The sequence below is a fragment of the Salmo salar genome, chromosome ssa12, assembly GCF_905237065.1.
Source record: "Salmo salar chromosome ssa12, Ssal_v3.1, whole genome shotgun sequence".
NCBI lineage: Eukaryota > Metazoa > Chordata > Actinopteri > Salmoniformes > Salmonidae > Salmo > Salmo salar.
Window position 1 is genome coordinate 3,964,609 of NC_059453.1, and position 15,179 is coordinate 3,979,787.

The window sequence follows — 15,179 nt, forward strand, 5'->3', positions numbered from 1 at the left end:
GACTACAGTGAATACACCAATGAGGTGGGTCTTTCCACATTCTACCAACCCAACAGATGTTTATACTACAGTGAATATTAACCAATGAGGTGGGTCTTTCCACATTCTACCAACCCAACAAATGTTTCTACAACTGGGAATACTAACCAATGAAGTGGGTCGTTCCACATCCTACAACCCAACAGATGTCTACTACAGTGAGTATTAACCAAAATTGAAACTTCCCTCGACTGTGTTACTCTCCACCCAGCAGATGGCGATGTGCCTGTTTCAGGCAATGCTGCCAGTGTGACGTATAATCTAATGGACGGGACGCCTCAACAACAACAGCGAGTTGTCCACCTCGGTAGCTTTTAGCCAACATAGCCGAAAACATTCAAGCTCTTTATAAGCTTTCGGTGTTATAAACACACGTGTCGTATCTACTAACTAGTTACCCAATTGAATTGAATATTTACGTTGTTGTTCGTCAGCTAGCTGGCTGGGTAAATTAGCAGTAGTGCTAGTCTAGTCACTAACGCTACCTAGCGATCTAGCTAACATCCCGACCATGAGCTCACTAAACGACTCCCCCACTTCTAAAGAGGGGATCTGCTGGACGGAGAAAGAAACTCTGGGGCTGAACATTGTCGTGAAAGAGGAGAAGGAAGAGGAGGATGTCACAGTAAAAAAAGAAGCAGCGATTGAGGCTGTTACAGTGAAAGAAGAAGAGAAAGAAGTTAAATTGACAGAAGATGAAGAAGCGTTCAGAGTGAAAGCGGAGGATGTTACAGTAAAAGAAGAGGAGGAAAAGAAAGAGGTGGATGCAGTATTTGGATTGGGGGAGATGACTGTCATAGTGAAAGAAGAGGAAGACATTTTTGGAATGAAGGAAGTGGGGGAGATTACTGTCACATTGGAAGAAGAAGAAGAGGAGGAGACAGGAGATCTGATTAACAACAGTGAGTAATATCTTAAAAACAGGGGTACAAACTCTGCAGTTGTTGAACCGATGTGTGGTTTTAAAGGGGCATTCTACTGAAGTTCTACACTTTAATAGTTCTGTGCTGTAGGAATTGTGAAAGCTACAAAGAGCGGGGGCGGCCAACAAAACGTTTATGGATCAAATGCTTCCCGTTATATTTTTTACAACATTTGTAAACATCTGAATATCTCTTTCTGTAGTGCTTTGCTTGACATCACATTAAAACAAAAATCAACTCATGTCTGACTTCAAATGATGAAGAGGACAGAATCAAGACAAGGAAAGATCATTTTGATCAGGATGAAATGTAAAAAAGAAAATATCCACACCAAACCATAGCTAAACCCTGTAATATCCACACCAAACCATAGCTAAGCCCAATAATATTCACACCAAACCATAGCTAAACCCTATAATATCCACACCAAACCATAGCTAAACCCAATAATATCCACACCAAACCATAGCTAAACCCAATAATATCCACACCAAACCATAGCTAAACCCTGTAATATCCACACCAAACCATAGCTAAACCCAATAATATCCATACCAAACCCTATAATATCCACACCAAACCATAGCTATACCCTGTAATATCCACACCAAACCATAGCTAAGCCCAATAATATCCACACCAAACCATAGCTAAGCCCAATAATATCCACACCAAACCATAGCTAAACCCTATAATATCCACACCAAACCATAGCTAAACCCAATAATATCCACACCAAACCATAGCTAAACCCTGTAATATCCACACCAAACCATAGCTAAGCCCAATAATATTCACACCAAACCATAGCTAAACCCTATAATATCCACACCAAACCATAGCTAAACTCTATAATATCCACACCAAACCATAGCTAAGCCCAATAATATCCGCACCAAACCATAGCTAAACCCAATAATATCCACACCAAACCATAGCTAAGCCCAATAATATCCACACCAAACCATAGCTAAACCCAATAATATCCACACCAAACCATAGCTAAACCCTATAATATCCACACCAAACCATAGCTAAGCCCAATAATATCCGCACCAAACCATAGCTAAGCCCTGTAATATCCACACCAAACAGAAACAAAAGTTTCTTAACTTTATTAGGGTAAATTCAAACGTAGGCCTGAGTCAAGTCATTGTTTATGGGGAAAATGTGAACAGGTTATTATATTGCAGCATTAAATTAAGTTTATCATCTGTCATTAAATTAAGTTTAGCATCTGTCATTAAATTACGTTTAGCATCTCACACTTTTTCCGTTTCATGGTTTGAGTGAGTAGCCCTATAGGCCTACTGGTAATTACATTATGTTGCAGAGAACACAACAGTAACTTAATTTTTAAAACAGAATTAAACAAAACACTTGTTGCATACCATTCTAGCCCCATCTTAACCCCTTATGTACCATTCTAGCCCCATCTTAACCCCTAATGTACCATTCTAGCCCCATCTTAACCCCTTATGTACCATTCTAGCCCCATATGTACCATTCTAGCCCCATCTTAACCCCTTATGTACCATTCTAGCCCCATCTTAACCCCTAATGTACCATTCTAGCCCCATCTTAACCCCTAATGTACCATTCTAGCCCCATCTTAACCCCTTATGTACCATTCTAGCCCCATATGTACCATTCTAGACCCATCTTAACCCCTTATGTACCATTCTAGCCCCATCTTAACCCCTAATGTACCATTCTAGCCCCATCTTAACCCCTAATGTACCATTCTAGCCCCATCTTAACCCCTAATGTACCATTCTAGCCCCATCTTAACCCCTAATGTACCATTCTAGCCCCATCTTAACCCCTAATCTACCACTCTAGCCCCATCTTAACCCCTTATGTACCATTCTAGCCCCATCTTAACCCCTTATGTACCATTCTAGCCCCATCTTAACCCCTTATGTACCATTCTATCCCCCATCTAAACCCCTTATGTACCATTCTAGCCCCATCTTAACCCCTAATGTACCATTCTAGCCCCATCTTAACCACTTATGTACCATTCTAGCCCCATCTTAACCACTTATGTACCATTCTAGCCCCATCTAAACCCCTTATGTACCATTCAAGCCCCATCTAAACCCCTTATGTACCATTCTAGCCCCATCTTAACCCCTAATGTACCATTCTAGCCCCATCTTAACCCCTAATGTACCATTCTAGCCCCGTCTTAACCCCTAATGTACCATTCTAGCCCCGTCTAAAACCCTTATGTACCATTCTAGCTCCGTCTTAACCCCTAATGTACCATTCTAGCCCCATCTTAACCCCTAATGTACCATTCTAGCCCCATCTAAACCCCTTATGTACCATTCTAGCCCCATCTTAACCCCTAATGTACCATTCTAGCCCCATCTTAACCCCTAATGTACCATTCTAGCCCCATCTTAACCCCTAATCTACCACTCTAGCCCCATCTTAACCCCTTATGTACCACTCTAGCCCATCTTAACCCCTTATGTACCATTCTAGCCCCATCTTAACCCCTTATGTACCATTCTAGCCCCATTCTAGCCCCATCTTAACCCCTTATGTACCATTCTAGCCCCATCTAAACCCCTTATGTACCATTCTAGCCCCATCTAAACCCCTAATGTACCATTCTAGCCCCGTCTAAACCCCTTATGTACCATTCTAGCCCCATCTAAACCCCTAATGTACCATTCTAGCCCCATCTTAACCCCTAATGTACCATTCTAGCCCCATCTAAACCCCTTATGTACCATTCTAGCCCCATCTAACCTTAACCCCTTATGTACCATTCTAGTAGCAAACCAACAATTGGCCACTAGGTGTCATTATAGCAAGTAAAGGGAGATAATACATCCCCCAAATAAGTTCTATACATATTTTATTTTACATACAAAATGGCTCAGTTGCAGAGGTCGGAGAGACAGATAGCAAGGATTATACAAGATGCTTTTTTCCAGTGGAGATTAGTTTATGAATTGCCTGGCTGGGCTGTGGGACAGTGGAGATTAGTTGATGAATTACCTGGCTGGGCTGTGGGACAATGAATGTATAGGATTGATTCAAATGGAACTGTTCACATTACCCAGGTAGTATTGTGAATAACTTATGGCTATTAACCAATCGGCATCCAGGATCCAAATGCAAGTTGAATAATGAGTGATCTCGTAATCAAATAAATAAAAAATACAACTGGAATACAACAGGAATACAACAAGCCCTTAACCAACAATGAAGGTTTAAGAAAAATAAGTGTTAAGTAACAAATAGATAAATAAAAACAAATAAAGAGCAGCAGTAGACTGTGGCAGAAACTTTATGTACAAACTAAGTTACAAATAATGCGAAAAAACACACACAATAGCACAATTGGTTAAGAGCCTGTAAAACGGCAGCCATCTCCTCCGGCGCCACTATATATTACAACAGGGTAATGGGTTAAACCTCATAGGAAGAGCAGGAGATTTCATTCAGATCTCTCTGTTTAACTAAATACTCTGTCTTTGGCAGGAGAGAGACCAGACTCTCACTCTGACAGATGGAAGAAGAGTCCTTCAGGAGAACCAGACCCAGAGATGCCCAAACCAGTGAGACGACACCACTGCTCCCAGTGTAATTTGAGTTTTAAGTGGTTATGGAAGCTGAAACAGCATGATAGGAAACACATAGGGGAGAAGCCACACCACTGCTCCCAGTGTGGAAAGCGTTTTACCCTGTTAGGGAACCTGAAAAAGCATAAAGGAATACACACAGGAGAAAAGCCTTTCCAATGTTCCCAGTGTGGAAAGAGATTTTCACGATCACAGCACCTAAAATCACATGAGAGGACACACACAGGTGATAAACCACACCACTGCTCCCAGTGTGGAAAGAGATTTACCCAGTTAGGGAGCCTGAAAAAGCATAAAGGAATACACACAGGAGAAAAACCTTTCCAATGTTCCCAGTGTGGAAAGAGATTTTCAGGATTGCAGCACCTAAAATCACACGAGAGGACACACACAGGGGAGAAGCCACACCATTGTGCCCTGTGTGGAAAGGATTTTACTCAGTTAGGGAACCTAAAAAAACATCAGATGAAACACACAGGAGAAAAGCCTTTCCAATGTTCCCAGTGTGGGAAAAGATTTTCACGATCACAGGAACTAAAATCACATGAGATGACACACACAGGGGAGAAACCACACCACTGCTCCCATTGTGGGAAAAGTTTTACCCAGTTAGGGAGCCTGAACAAACATAAGAGAATACACTCAGGAGAAAAGCCTTACCACTGCTCCCAGTGTGGAAAGAGTTTTACCCAGTTAGGGAACCTGAACAACCATAATATAATACACACAGAAGAAAAGCCGTTCCAATGTTCCCACTGTGGAAAGAGATTTTCACGATCACAGGACCTAAAATCACATGAAAGGACACACACGGGGGAGAAACCACACCACTGCTCACATTGTGGAAAGAGTTTTACCCAGTTAGGAAGCCTGAACAAACATAAGAAGAGATTACACTCTGGAGAGAAATCTTAACACACTTTCCTGGACAGAGGACCTGAGATCACATGACAGAATAGAGAGGCTGTGTTCTGACGTCTGTTTTTTTATTAAATGTTGATATGAAAAATATGATTTGGATATTTTAAAATTACAGTTATTATTTAGATTAGTAGAATGTGCATTTCTTGATTTTAGCCTAGAAATGTGATGAATTTAGTCAAAAGCATTTCATTAAAGCAACATATCTTTTAATATAAATCTGAATATAAATATAATGTGGAACAGCACTAGTGGACATTCATTATATACATCTGTGTATTGTTACATGTAGACCTAGATGACCTAGATGCTTATTTTGAAATATTTTGATATTATCCGTTTTATTTTACTGAATGAATCAGAAATTGCCTAAATACAGATATGTAAAGTTTGTTTTCAATTCTCACTCATAAAAATGTTTCACTAATCAATCAACACATGCTTATCTTTATACATCTCAATATAATATTGTTAGCTTTCTAGTAAAAAAAAAATATATATACTTTTGGTCTGAAAACAAAAATATATATTTTTTTACCCCTTATTCTCCCCAATTTAGTGGTAGTTACAGTCTTGACCCATCGCTGCAACTCCCGTGCAGCCTCGGGAGAGGCGAAGGTTGAGAGCCGTGCGTCCTCTGAAACACGACCCTGCCGCACTGCTTCTTGACACACTGTTCGCTTAACCCGGAAGCCAGCCGCACCCAATGTGTCTTAGGAAACACTGTACAACTGGCAACCGTGTCAACGTGCACCTGGCCCGCCACAGGAGTTGCTAGACTGGCACTCACAAGTGGCTGAATGATTTATTGCCATCATTGCGTCACACACAACCTGTATCATAGACACAGAAAACACTGGAGACTGTACAGTTCACACCTGGTTAACACATTGTGTAAAAATATCAAATACTTACAAATAACTGAGGTGAGCTTGATGCTAAAACAGGCAATTTGCAGTTGCTACATCCATTATAAATGAATGATCTGCACCCATTGATTCATGAGCTTAGTTGTAACTGTTATAACAGACAATATAAGCTTGTTTTACTCTTATGTTTAGAAACAAAGAAAATGTAAACAAACACTGTGTAGCCTCAAAACACTGTTAAAACTATAATTGTGATATCATGGATGGTCAGTTATTGCATTCATATCTTTGTCTATGAATTTGAAAGTGGTTCCATTTCTCCAGGGTCATCCCTAAGCTTTTCGCCCAAACAGTGGTGGGGAACTAGTTTCCCCTTTTAAGGAACTATTCCATTGGTTTCATTATCCAACAGTTGAGAAGAATATATCCAGCTCAAGTATTTATAAGTATTTGACATGAACAATATAGTACCGTTCAAAAGTTTGGGGTCACTTAGAAATGTCCTTGTTTTTTAAAGAAAAGCACATTTTTGTCCATTAAAATAACATAAAATTGATCAGAAATACAGTTTAGACATTGTTAATGTTGTAAATGACTATTGTAGCTGGAAACGGCTGATTTTTTTAAATGGAATATCTACATAGGCATACAGAGGCCCATTATCGTTGTGTTTGCTAATCCAAGTTTATCATTTTAAAAAGGCTAATTGATCATTAGATAACCCTTTTGCAATTATGTTAGCACAGCTGAAAGCTGTTGTGCTGATTAAAGAAGCAATAAACCTGGCCTTCTTTAGACTAGTTGAGTATCTGGAGCATCAGCATTTGTGGGTTCGATTACAGGCTCAAAATGGCCAGAAACAAAGACCTTTCTTCTGAAACTCGTCAGTCTATTCTTTTTCTGAGAAATGAAGGCTATTCCATGGGAGAAATTGACAAGAACCTGAAGATCTTGTACAACGCTGTGTACTACTCCCTTCACAGAAAAGCCGAAAACTGGCACTAACCAGAATAGAAAGAGGAGTGGGAGGCCCCGGTGCACAACTGAACAACTATTGGATATCAGAGAGACTTCAACTTACCAGCACAACCAGCACTACGACCAGGAATACGACTTTCCCAAAGCGAATCCTTTGTCTACACCTCCCAGGGCATTTTAACTGATTCCAGAGGCCTACCCAAAACAATGGCGCCGGAGGAGAGTGTACCGGAGCGGCCTTCTAGTGAGGCTTCGGATGCGCGCACACCACCCAGTATATTACTCGCTAATGTTCAGTCCCTAGTTAACAAAGTCAACGAAATCTGGGCAAGAGTTGCTTTCCAAAGAGATATCCGGGATTGTAACATACTCTGTTTCATGGAAACATGACTAGCTGGGAACGTGCTGTCGGAGTCCATACAGCCAACGGGATTCTCAGTGCATCGTGCTGACAGGAATAAACATCTCTCCGGTAAGAAGAAGGGAGGGGGTGTATGTTTGATGATTAACGACTCATTGTGTAATTGTAACAACATACAGGAACTCAAGTCCTTTTGTTCACTTGACCTAGAATTCCTCACAATCAAATGCCGACCGTATTATCTCCCAAGAGAACTCTCCTCGGTTATCGTCACTGCTGTGTACATCAACGTCTTGCTTCCAGACAAATTAAACAACTTCTTTGGGTGCTTTGAGGACAATACAGTGCCACCGACGTGGCCCGCTACCAAAGACTGTGGACTCTCCATCTCCGTTGCAGACATGAGTAAAGATTTTAACCTGTTATCCCTCGCAAGGCTGCTGGCCCAGACGGCATCCCTAGCCGTGTCCTCAGAGCATGCGCAGACCAGCTGGCTGGTGTGTTTACGGACATATTCAATCAATACCTATCCCAGTCTGCTGTCCCCACATGCTTCAAGATGGCCACCATTGTTCCTGTTCCCAAGAAAGCCAAGGTAACTGAACTAAACCATGAAGTGCTTTGAGAGACTAGTCAAGGATCATATCACCTCCACCTTACCTGTCACCCTAGACCCACTTCAATTTGCTTACCGCCCCAATAGGTCTACAGACAATGCAATCGCCATCACACTGCACACTGCCCTATCCCATCTGGACAAGAATGCTGTTCATTGACTACAACTCAGCATTCAACACCATAGTACCCTCCAAACTCATCATTAATCTTACATCTAGATGTTCCGCTAGCGGAACGCCTCGCCAATATTCAATGATAGAGCGTGGCGCGAATTACAAACACCTCAAAAATCCCAAAACTTCAATTTTTCAAACATTTGACTATTTTACTATTTTACACCATTTTAAAGACAAGACTCTCCTTTATCTAACCACATTGTCCGATTCCAAAAAGGCTTTACGACGAAAGCAAAACATTAGATTATGTCAGGAGAGTACCCAGCCAGAAATAATCACACACCCATTTTTCAAGCTAGCATATAATGTCACAAAAACCAAAACCACAGCTAAATGCAGCACTAACCTTTAATGATCTTCATCAGATGACACTCCTAGGACATTATGTTATACAATACATGCATGTTTTGTTCAATCAAGTTCATATTTATATCAAAAACCAGCTTTTTACATTAGCATGTGACGTTCAGAACTAGCATACCCACCGAAAACTTCCGGTGAATTTACTAAATTACTCACAAAAAACAAAACAATTATTTTAAGAATTATAGATACAGAACTCCTTTATGCAATCGCGGTGTCCGATTTTAAAATAGCTTTTCGGTGAAAGCACATTTTGCAATATTCTGAGTAGATAGCCCGGCCATCATGGCTAGCTATTTTGACACCCTCCAAGTTTGGCACTCACCAAACTCAGATTTACTATAAGAAAAATTGGATTACCTTTGCTGTTCTTCGTCAGAATGCACTCCCAGGACTTCTACTTCAACACCCAATGTTGTTTTGGTTCCAAATAATCCATAGTTATATCCAAATAGCTGCGTTTTGTTCTTGCGTTCAAGACACTATCTGAAGGGTGACGCGCCGGCGCGTATCGTGACAAAAAAAAATCTAAATATTCCATTACCATACTTCGAAGCATGTCAAACGCTGTTTAAAATACATTCTTATGCGATTTTTCTCGTAAAATAGCGATAATATTCCGACCGGGAGACCTTGTTTTCGTTCAAACACTGAAAATAGAAAATGGAGTCTTCACATGCACGCGCGCACCCGTGTCATTGTTCTCAGAACGACCACTTTCCAGAAGCCCTACTGTTTTTCGCCCAGGGACTGCAGAGATCTCATTCCACGTTCTGGCACCTTCTGAGAGCCTATGGGAGCCTTAGAAAATGTCACGTTACAGCAGAGATCCTCTATTTTTGATAAAGAGGCTATAGAAGGCCAAGAAATGGTCAGAGAGGGCACTTCCTGTATGGAATCTTCTCAGGTTTTGGCCTGCCATATGAGTTCTGTTATACTCACAGACACCATTCAAACAGTTTTAGAATCTTTAGAGTGTTTTCTATCCAAATAAAAAAAGTATATGCATATTCTAGTTTCTGGGCAGGAGTAATAACCAGATTAAATCGGGTACGTTTTTTATCCGGCCGTGAAAATACTGCCCCCTATCCTAAACAGGTTAAGCTGGAGTCCATGGGTCTCAACCCTGACCTGTGCAACTGGGTCCTGTACTTCCTGATGGGTCACCCCCAGGTGGTGAAGGCAGGAAACAATATCTCCACTTCGCTGATCCTCAACACTGGGGCCCCACAAGGGTGTGTTTTCAGCCCCCTCCTGTAGTCACTGTTCACTCACAACTGCGTGGCCATGCATGCCTCTAACTCAATCATCAAGTTTGCAGATGACACAACAGTGGTAGGCTTGATTACCAACAACTATGAGACATCCTACAAGGAGAAAGTGAGGGCCCTTGGAGTGTGGTGTCAGGAAAATAACCTCTCACTCAATGTCAGCAAAAACAAAAGAGATGATTGGTTGGTTAAGGGCTTGTAAGTAAGCATTTCAAGGTAAGGTCTACACATGTTGCATTCGTCTCATGTGACAAATAAAGTATGATTTGATTTACTATCTATTGCATCAGCCGCTCTGTCACTGCTCATCCATATATTTATATATTCTCATCTCATTCCTTTACTAGATTGTGTGTATTAGGTTTTGTTGTGGAATTGTTAGATATTACCTGTTAGATACTGCTGCACTGTCAGATCTAGAAGCATAAGCATTTCACTACACTCACAATAACATCTGTAACCATGTGTATATGACCAATAACATCTGCTAACCATGTGTATGTCACCAATAACATCTGCTAACCATGTGTATGTCACCAATAACATCTGCTAACCATGTGTATGTCACCAATAACATCTGCTAACCATGCGTATGTCACCAATAACATCTGATTTGATTTGAAGTGCTAAATGTGATTATGTTCTTTTTTTAATGTAGGAATTGTAAAAACAACACTATGTAGGCTAATAATGGACTGAATGAGCCTGACGGCTTACAGGAGATGTTGAATATGGAGATTCTCCTTTTCAAGCTTAATAATGTCAAAATACATTCTGGACTTTTAACAAAATAATTGATTTTCACTGAACAACTATGATCATTACTGCTGTCCCAACCGGTATGTACTTCCAAAAATGTTTTAAATAAAAAGTTACATGCAACCTAAAATAACACCTTTAAATAACTTGTCTGGGAAATAAGTGTCCATTTTTAGGCCCAAATCCACCTCCGGCACACCAGGAGGATAAAAATGTAGATGTTCTCTGTGTGTACCCATAGTGATTACGCCCTCTCCTGGTGAGAAGACGTTAGTGTAGCGTACCCCATAGTGATTACGCCCTCTCCTGGTGAGAAGACGTTAGTGTAGCGTACCCCGTAGTGATTACGCCCTCTCCTTGTGAGAAGACGTTAGTGTAGCGTACCCCATAGTGATTACGCCCTCTCCTGGTGAGAAGACGTTAGTGTAGCGTACCCCATAGTGATTACGCCCTCTCCTGGTGAGAAGACGTTAGTGTAGCGCACCCCATAGTGATTACGCCCTCTCCTGGTGAGAAGACGTTAGTGTAGCGCACCCCATAGTGATTACGCCCTCTCCTGGTGAGAAGACGTTAGTGTAGGCTATCTTTAGTATATTGTTATGTAGGCCTACAGTGTTTTACAGGCTATGCATTATTATTATAATGCTCCACTATCGTCACATGCGTTTTGAATGGAGCATTAAAGACGTCAATGAACAGTTGATGGGAGGGGGGGCTCTAAACCCATGGTTAAAGTTCTCTATTGATTTAGTCAACAGCTTTAGCAGTGTGTACCACTTAGAAGTGATGTTGATAACAGTAGCCTACAGGACTGCTATCTGACAAATCCAGAAGGCTCTTTGTTTGTTGTAAACACCTCATTTATCTTTTCCATAAAAGCACATGGATGTGTGAAACAGATAAACAAAAATTAAAATGTTGTCCAAAGTTAGTAGTAGCTGGTAGTCTAGTCAACGTTAGCAATAGCTGGTAGTCTAGTCAACGTTAGCAGTAGCTGGTAGTCTAGTCGACGTTAGCAGTAGCTGGTAGTCTAGTCGACGTTAGCAGTAGCTGGTAGTCTGGTCGACGTTAGCAGTAGCTGGTAGTCTAGTCGACGTTAGCAGTAGCTGGTAGTCTAGTCGACGTTAGCAGTAGCTGGTAGTCTAGTCGACGTTAGCAGTAGCTGGTAGTCTAGTCGACGTTAGCAGTAGCTGGTAGTCTAGTCGACGTTAGCAGTAGCTGGTAGTCTAGTCGACGTTAGCAGTAGCTGGTAGTCTAGTCGACGTTAGCAGTAGCTGGTAGTCTAGTCGATGTTAGCAGTAGCTGGTAGTCTGGTCAACGTTAGCAGTAGCTGGTAGTCTAGTCGACGTTAGCAGTAGCTGGTAGTCTAGTCGACGTTAGCAGTAGCTGGTAGTCTAGTCGACGTTAGCAGTAGCTGGTAGTCTAGTCGACGTTAGCAGTAGCTGGTAGTCTAGTCGACGTTAGCAGTAGCTGGTAGTCTAGTCAACGTTAGCAGTAGCTGGTAGTCTAGTCAACGTTAGCAGTAGCTGGTAGTCTAGTCAAGGATGCATCAGTTCAATATTGAAACACAACATTTTGTTACGGAACAAAAGGAAACATTGAATTTGTAGGTTTAAAATATCCCTCTAGTGTCCAGGGTTAACCTATTTTAAGAAATGCCATGTGGATCTAAAGTCTAAGATCTTTGATAGGCTGAAGAATTTGCAACATGATATAAATCACTGCCTCCTGGTTAGGTTAGCATAATGCTAACTTGTGCCATGTTATCTGATGGGACCAGCTACAATTTAGCGTTCTGTCACGTGCAAGTAAATCAACTATTTTAATGTTGAGCAGGAGAACCTGTTTAAATGTAAATGTTTGCTTATTGTTAGCTAGTGGTGATAGACTGTTCGCAAGTATGGCCGCTTCAAAACATGGATAACTATGACATTATCTATTATTATAGGGCTCTGCTCAGCCTGTAGACATGACATTACCTATTATTATAGAGCTCTGCTCAGCCTATAAACATGACATTATCTATTATTATAGAGCTCTGCTCAGCCTATAAACATGACATTATCTATTATTATAGAGCTCTGCTCAGCCTGTAAACATGACATTATCTATTATTATAGAGCTCTGCTCAGCCTATAAACATGACATTATCTATTATTATAGAGCTTTGCTCAGTCTATAAACATGACATTCCATGAGAGCAGGATTATTTTTATTTATTTATTTTATTTCACCTTTATTTAACCAGGTAGGCAAGTTGAGAACAAGTTCTCATTTACAATTGCGACCTGGCCAAGATAAAGCAAAGCAGTTCGACAACATACAAAAACACAGAGTTACACATGGAGTAAAACAACATACAATCAATGATGCAGTAGAAAAAAAATAAAAATAAGATTATATACAATGTGAGCAAATGATGTGAGATAAGGGAGGTAAAGGCAAAAAAAATGCCATGGTGGCAAAGTAAATAAAGTATAGCAAGAAAAACACTGGAATGGTAGATTTGTAGTTTGAAGAAAGTTCAGAGATAAAATATAAATAATATGGTGCAAAGGAGCAAAATAAATAAAATAAATAAATACAGTAGGGGAAGAGGTAGTAGTTTGGGCTAAATTATAGATGGGCTATGTACAGGTGCAGTGATCTGTGCGCTGCTCTGACAGCTGGTGCTTAAAGCTAGTGAGGGAGATAAGTGTTTCCAGTTTCAGAGATTTTTGTAGTTCGTTCCAGTCATTGGCAGCAGAGAACTGGAAGGAGAGACGACCAAAGGAGGAGTTGGCTTTAGGGGTGACCAGAGAGATATACCTGCTGGAGCGCGTGCTACAGGTGGGTTCTGCTTTGGTGACCAGTTAGCGGAGATAAGGGGGGACTTTACCTCGCAGGGTCTTGTAGATGACCTGGAGCCAATGTGTTTGGCGACGATTATGAAGCGAAGGCCAGCCAACGAGAGCGTACAGGTCGTAGTGGTGGGTAGTATATGGGGCTTTGGTGACAAAACGGATGGCACTGTGATAGACTGCATCCAGCTTGTTGAGTAGGGTATTGGAAGCTATTTTGTAAATGACATCGCCGAAGTCGAGGATTGGTAGGATGGTCAGTTTTACGAGGGTATGTTTGGCAGCATGAGTGAAGGATGCTTTGTTGCGAAATAGGAAGCCAATTCGAGATTTCACTTTGGATTGGAGATGATTGATGTGAGTCTGGAAGGAGAGTTTACAGTCTAACCAGACACCTAGGTATTTGTAGTTGTCCACAAATTCTAAGTTAGAACCGTCCAGAGAAGTGATGCTGGACAGGCGGGCAGGTGCAGGCAGCGATCGGTTGAAGAGCATGCATTTAGTTTTACTTGTGTTTAGGAGCAGTTGGAGACCACGGAAGGAGAGTTGAATGGCATTGAAGCTCGTCTGGAGGGTTGTTAACACAGTGTCCAAAGAAGGGCCAGAAGTGTACAGAATGGTGTCGTCTGCGTAGAGGTGGATCAGAGATTCACCAGCAGCAAGAGCGACATCATTTATGTATACAGAGAAAAGAGTTGGCCCAAGAATTGAACCCTGTGGTACCCCCATAGAGACTGCCAGAGGTCCAGACAGTAGGCCCTCCGATTTGACACACTGAACTCTGTCAGAGAAGTAGTTGGTGAACCAGGCGACGCAATCGTTTGAGAAACCAAGGCTACTGAGTCTGCAGATGAGGATGTGGTGATTAACAGAGTCAAAAGCTTTGGCCAGGTCAATGAATACGGCAGCACAGTATTGTTTCTTATCGATGGCGGTTACGATGTCGTTTAGGACCTTGAGCGTGGCTGAGGTGCACCCATGACCAGCTCTGAAACCAGATTGCATAGCGGAGAGGGTGCGGTGGGATTCGAAATGGTCGGTAATCTGTTTGTTAACTTGGCTTTCGAAGACCTTAGAAAGGCAGGGTAGGATGGATATAGGTCTGTAGCAATTTGGGTCAAGAGTGTCACCTCCTTTGAAGAGGGGGATGACAGCAGCTGCTTTCCAATCTATGGGAATCTCAGACGACACGAAAGAGAGGTTGAACAGGCTAGTAATAGGGGTTGTAATAATTTCGGCAGATAATTTTAGAAAGAAAGGGTCCAGATTGTCAAGCCCAGCTGATTTGTAGGGGTCCAGATTTTGCAGCTCTTTCAGAACATCAGCTGAATGGATTTGGGAGAAGGAGAAATGGGGGAGGCTTGGGCGAGTAGCTGTGGGGGGTGCAGTGCTGTTGAATGCAGTAGGGGTAGTTAGGTGGAAAGCATGGCCAGCCGTAGAAAAATGCTTGTTGAAATTC

The 15,179-nt window shown here is 41.6% G+C and overlaps 1 protein-coding gene across 1 annotated transcript; it reads left to right on the forward strand.

The window, feature by feature from the left end:
• Positions 1–263: 263 nt before the first annotated feature.
• LOC106607538 (zinc finger protein OZF-like) lies at positions 264–5,916 on the forward strand. Its single transcript, XM_045690502.1, has 2 exons — positions 264–941; positions 4,464–5,916. Exons 1-2 carry the CDS (start codon positions 551–553, stop codon positions 5,477–5,479), a joined length of 1,407 nt encoding a protein of 468 aa, XP_045546458.1. The 5' UTR covers positions 264–550; the 3' UTR covers positions 5,480–5,916.
• Positions 5,917–15,179: the final 9,263 nt, after the last annotated feature.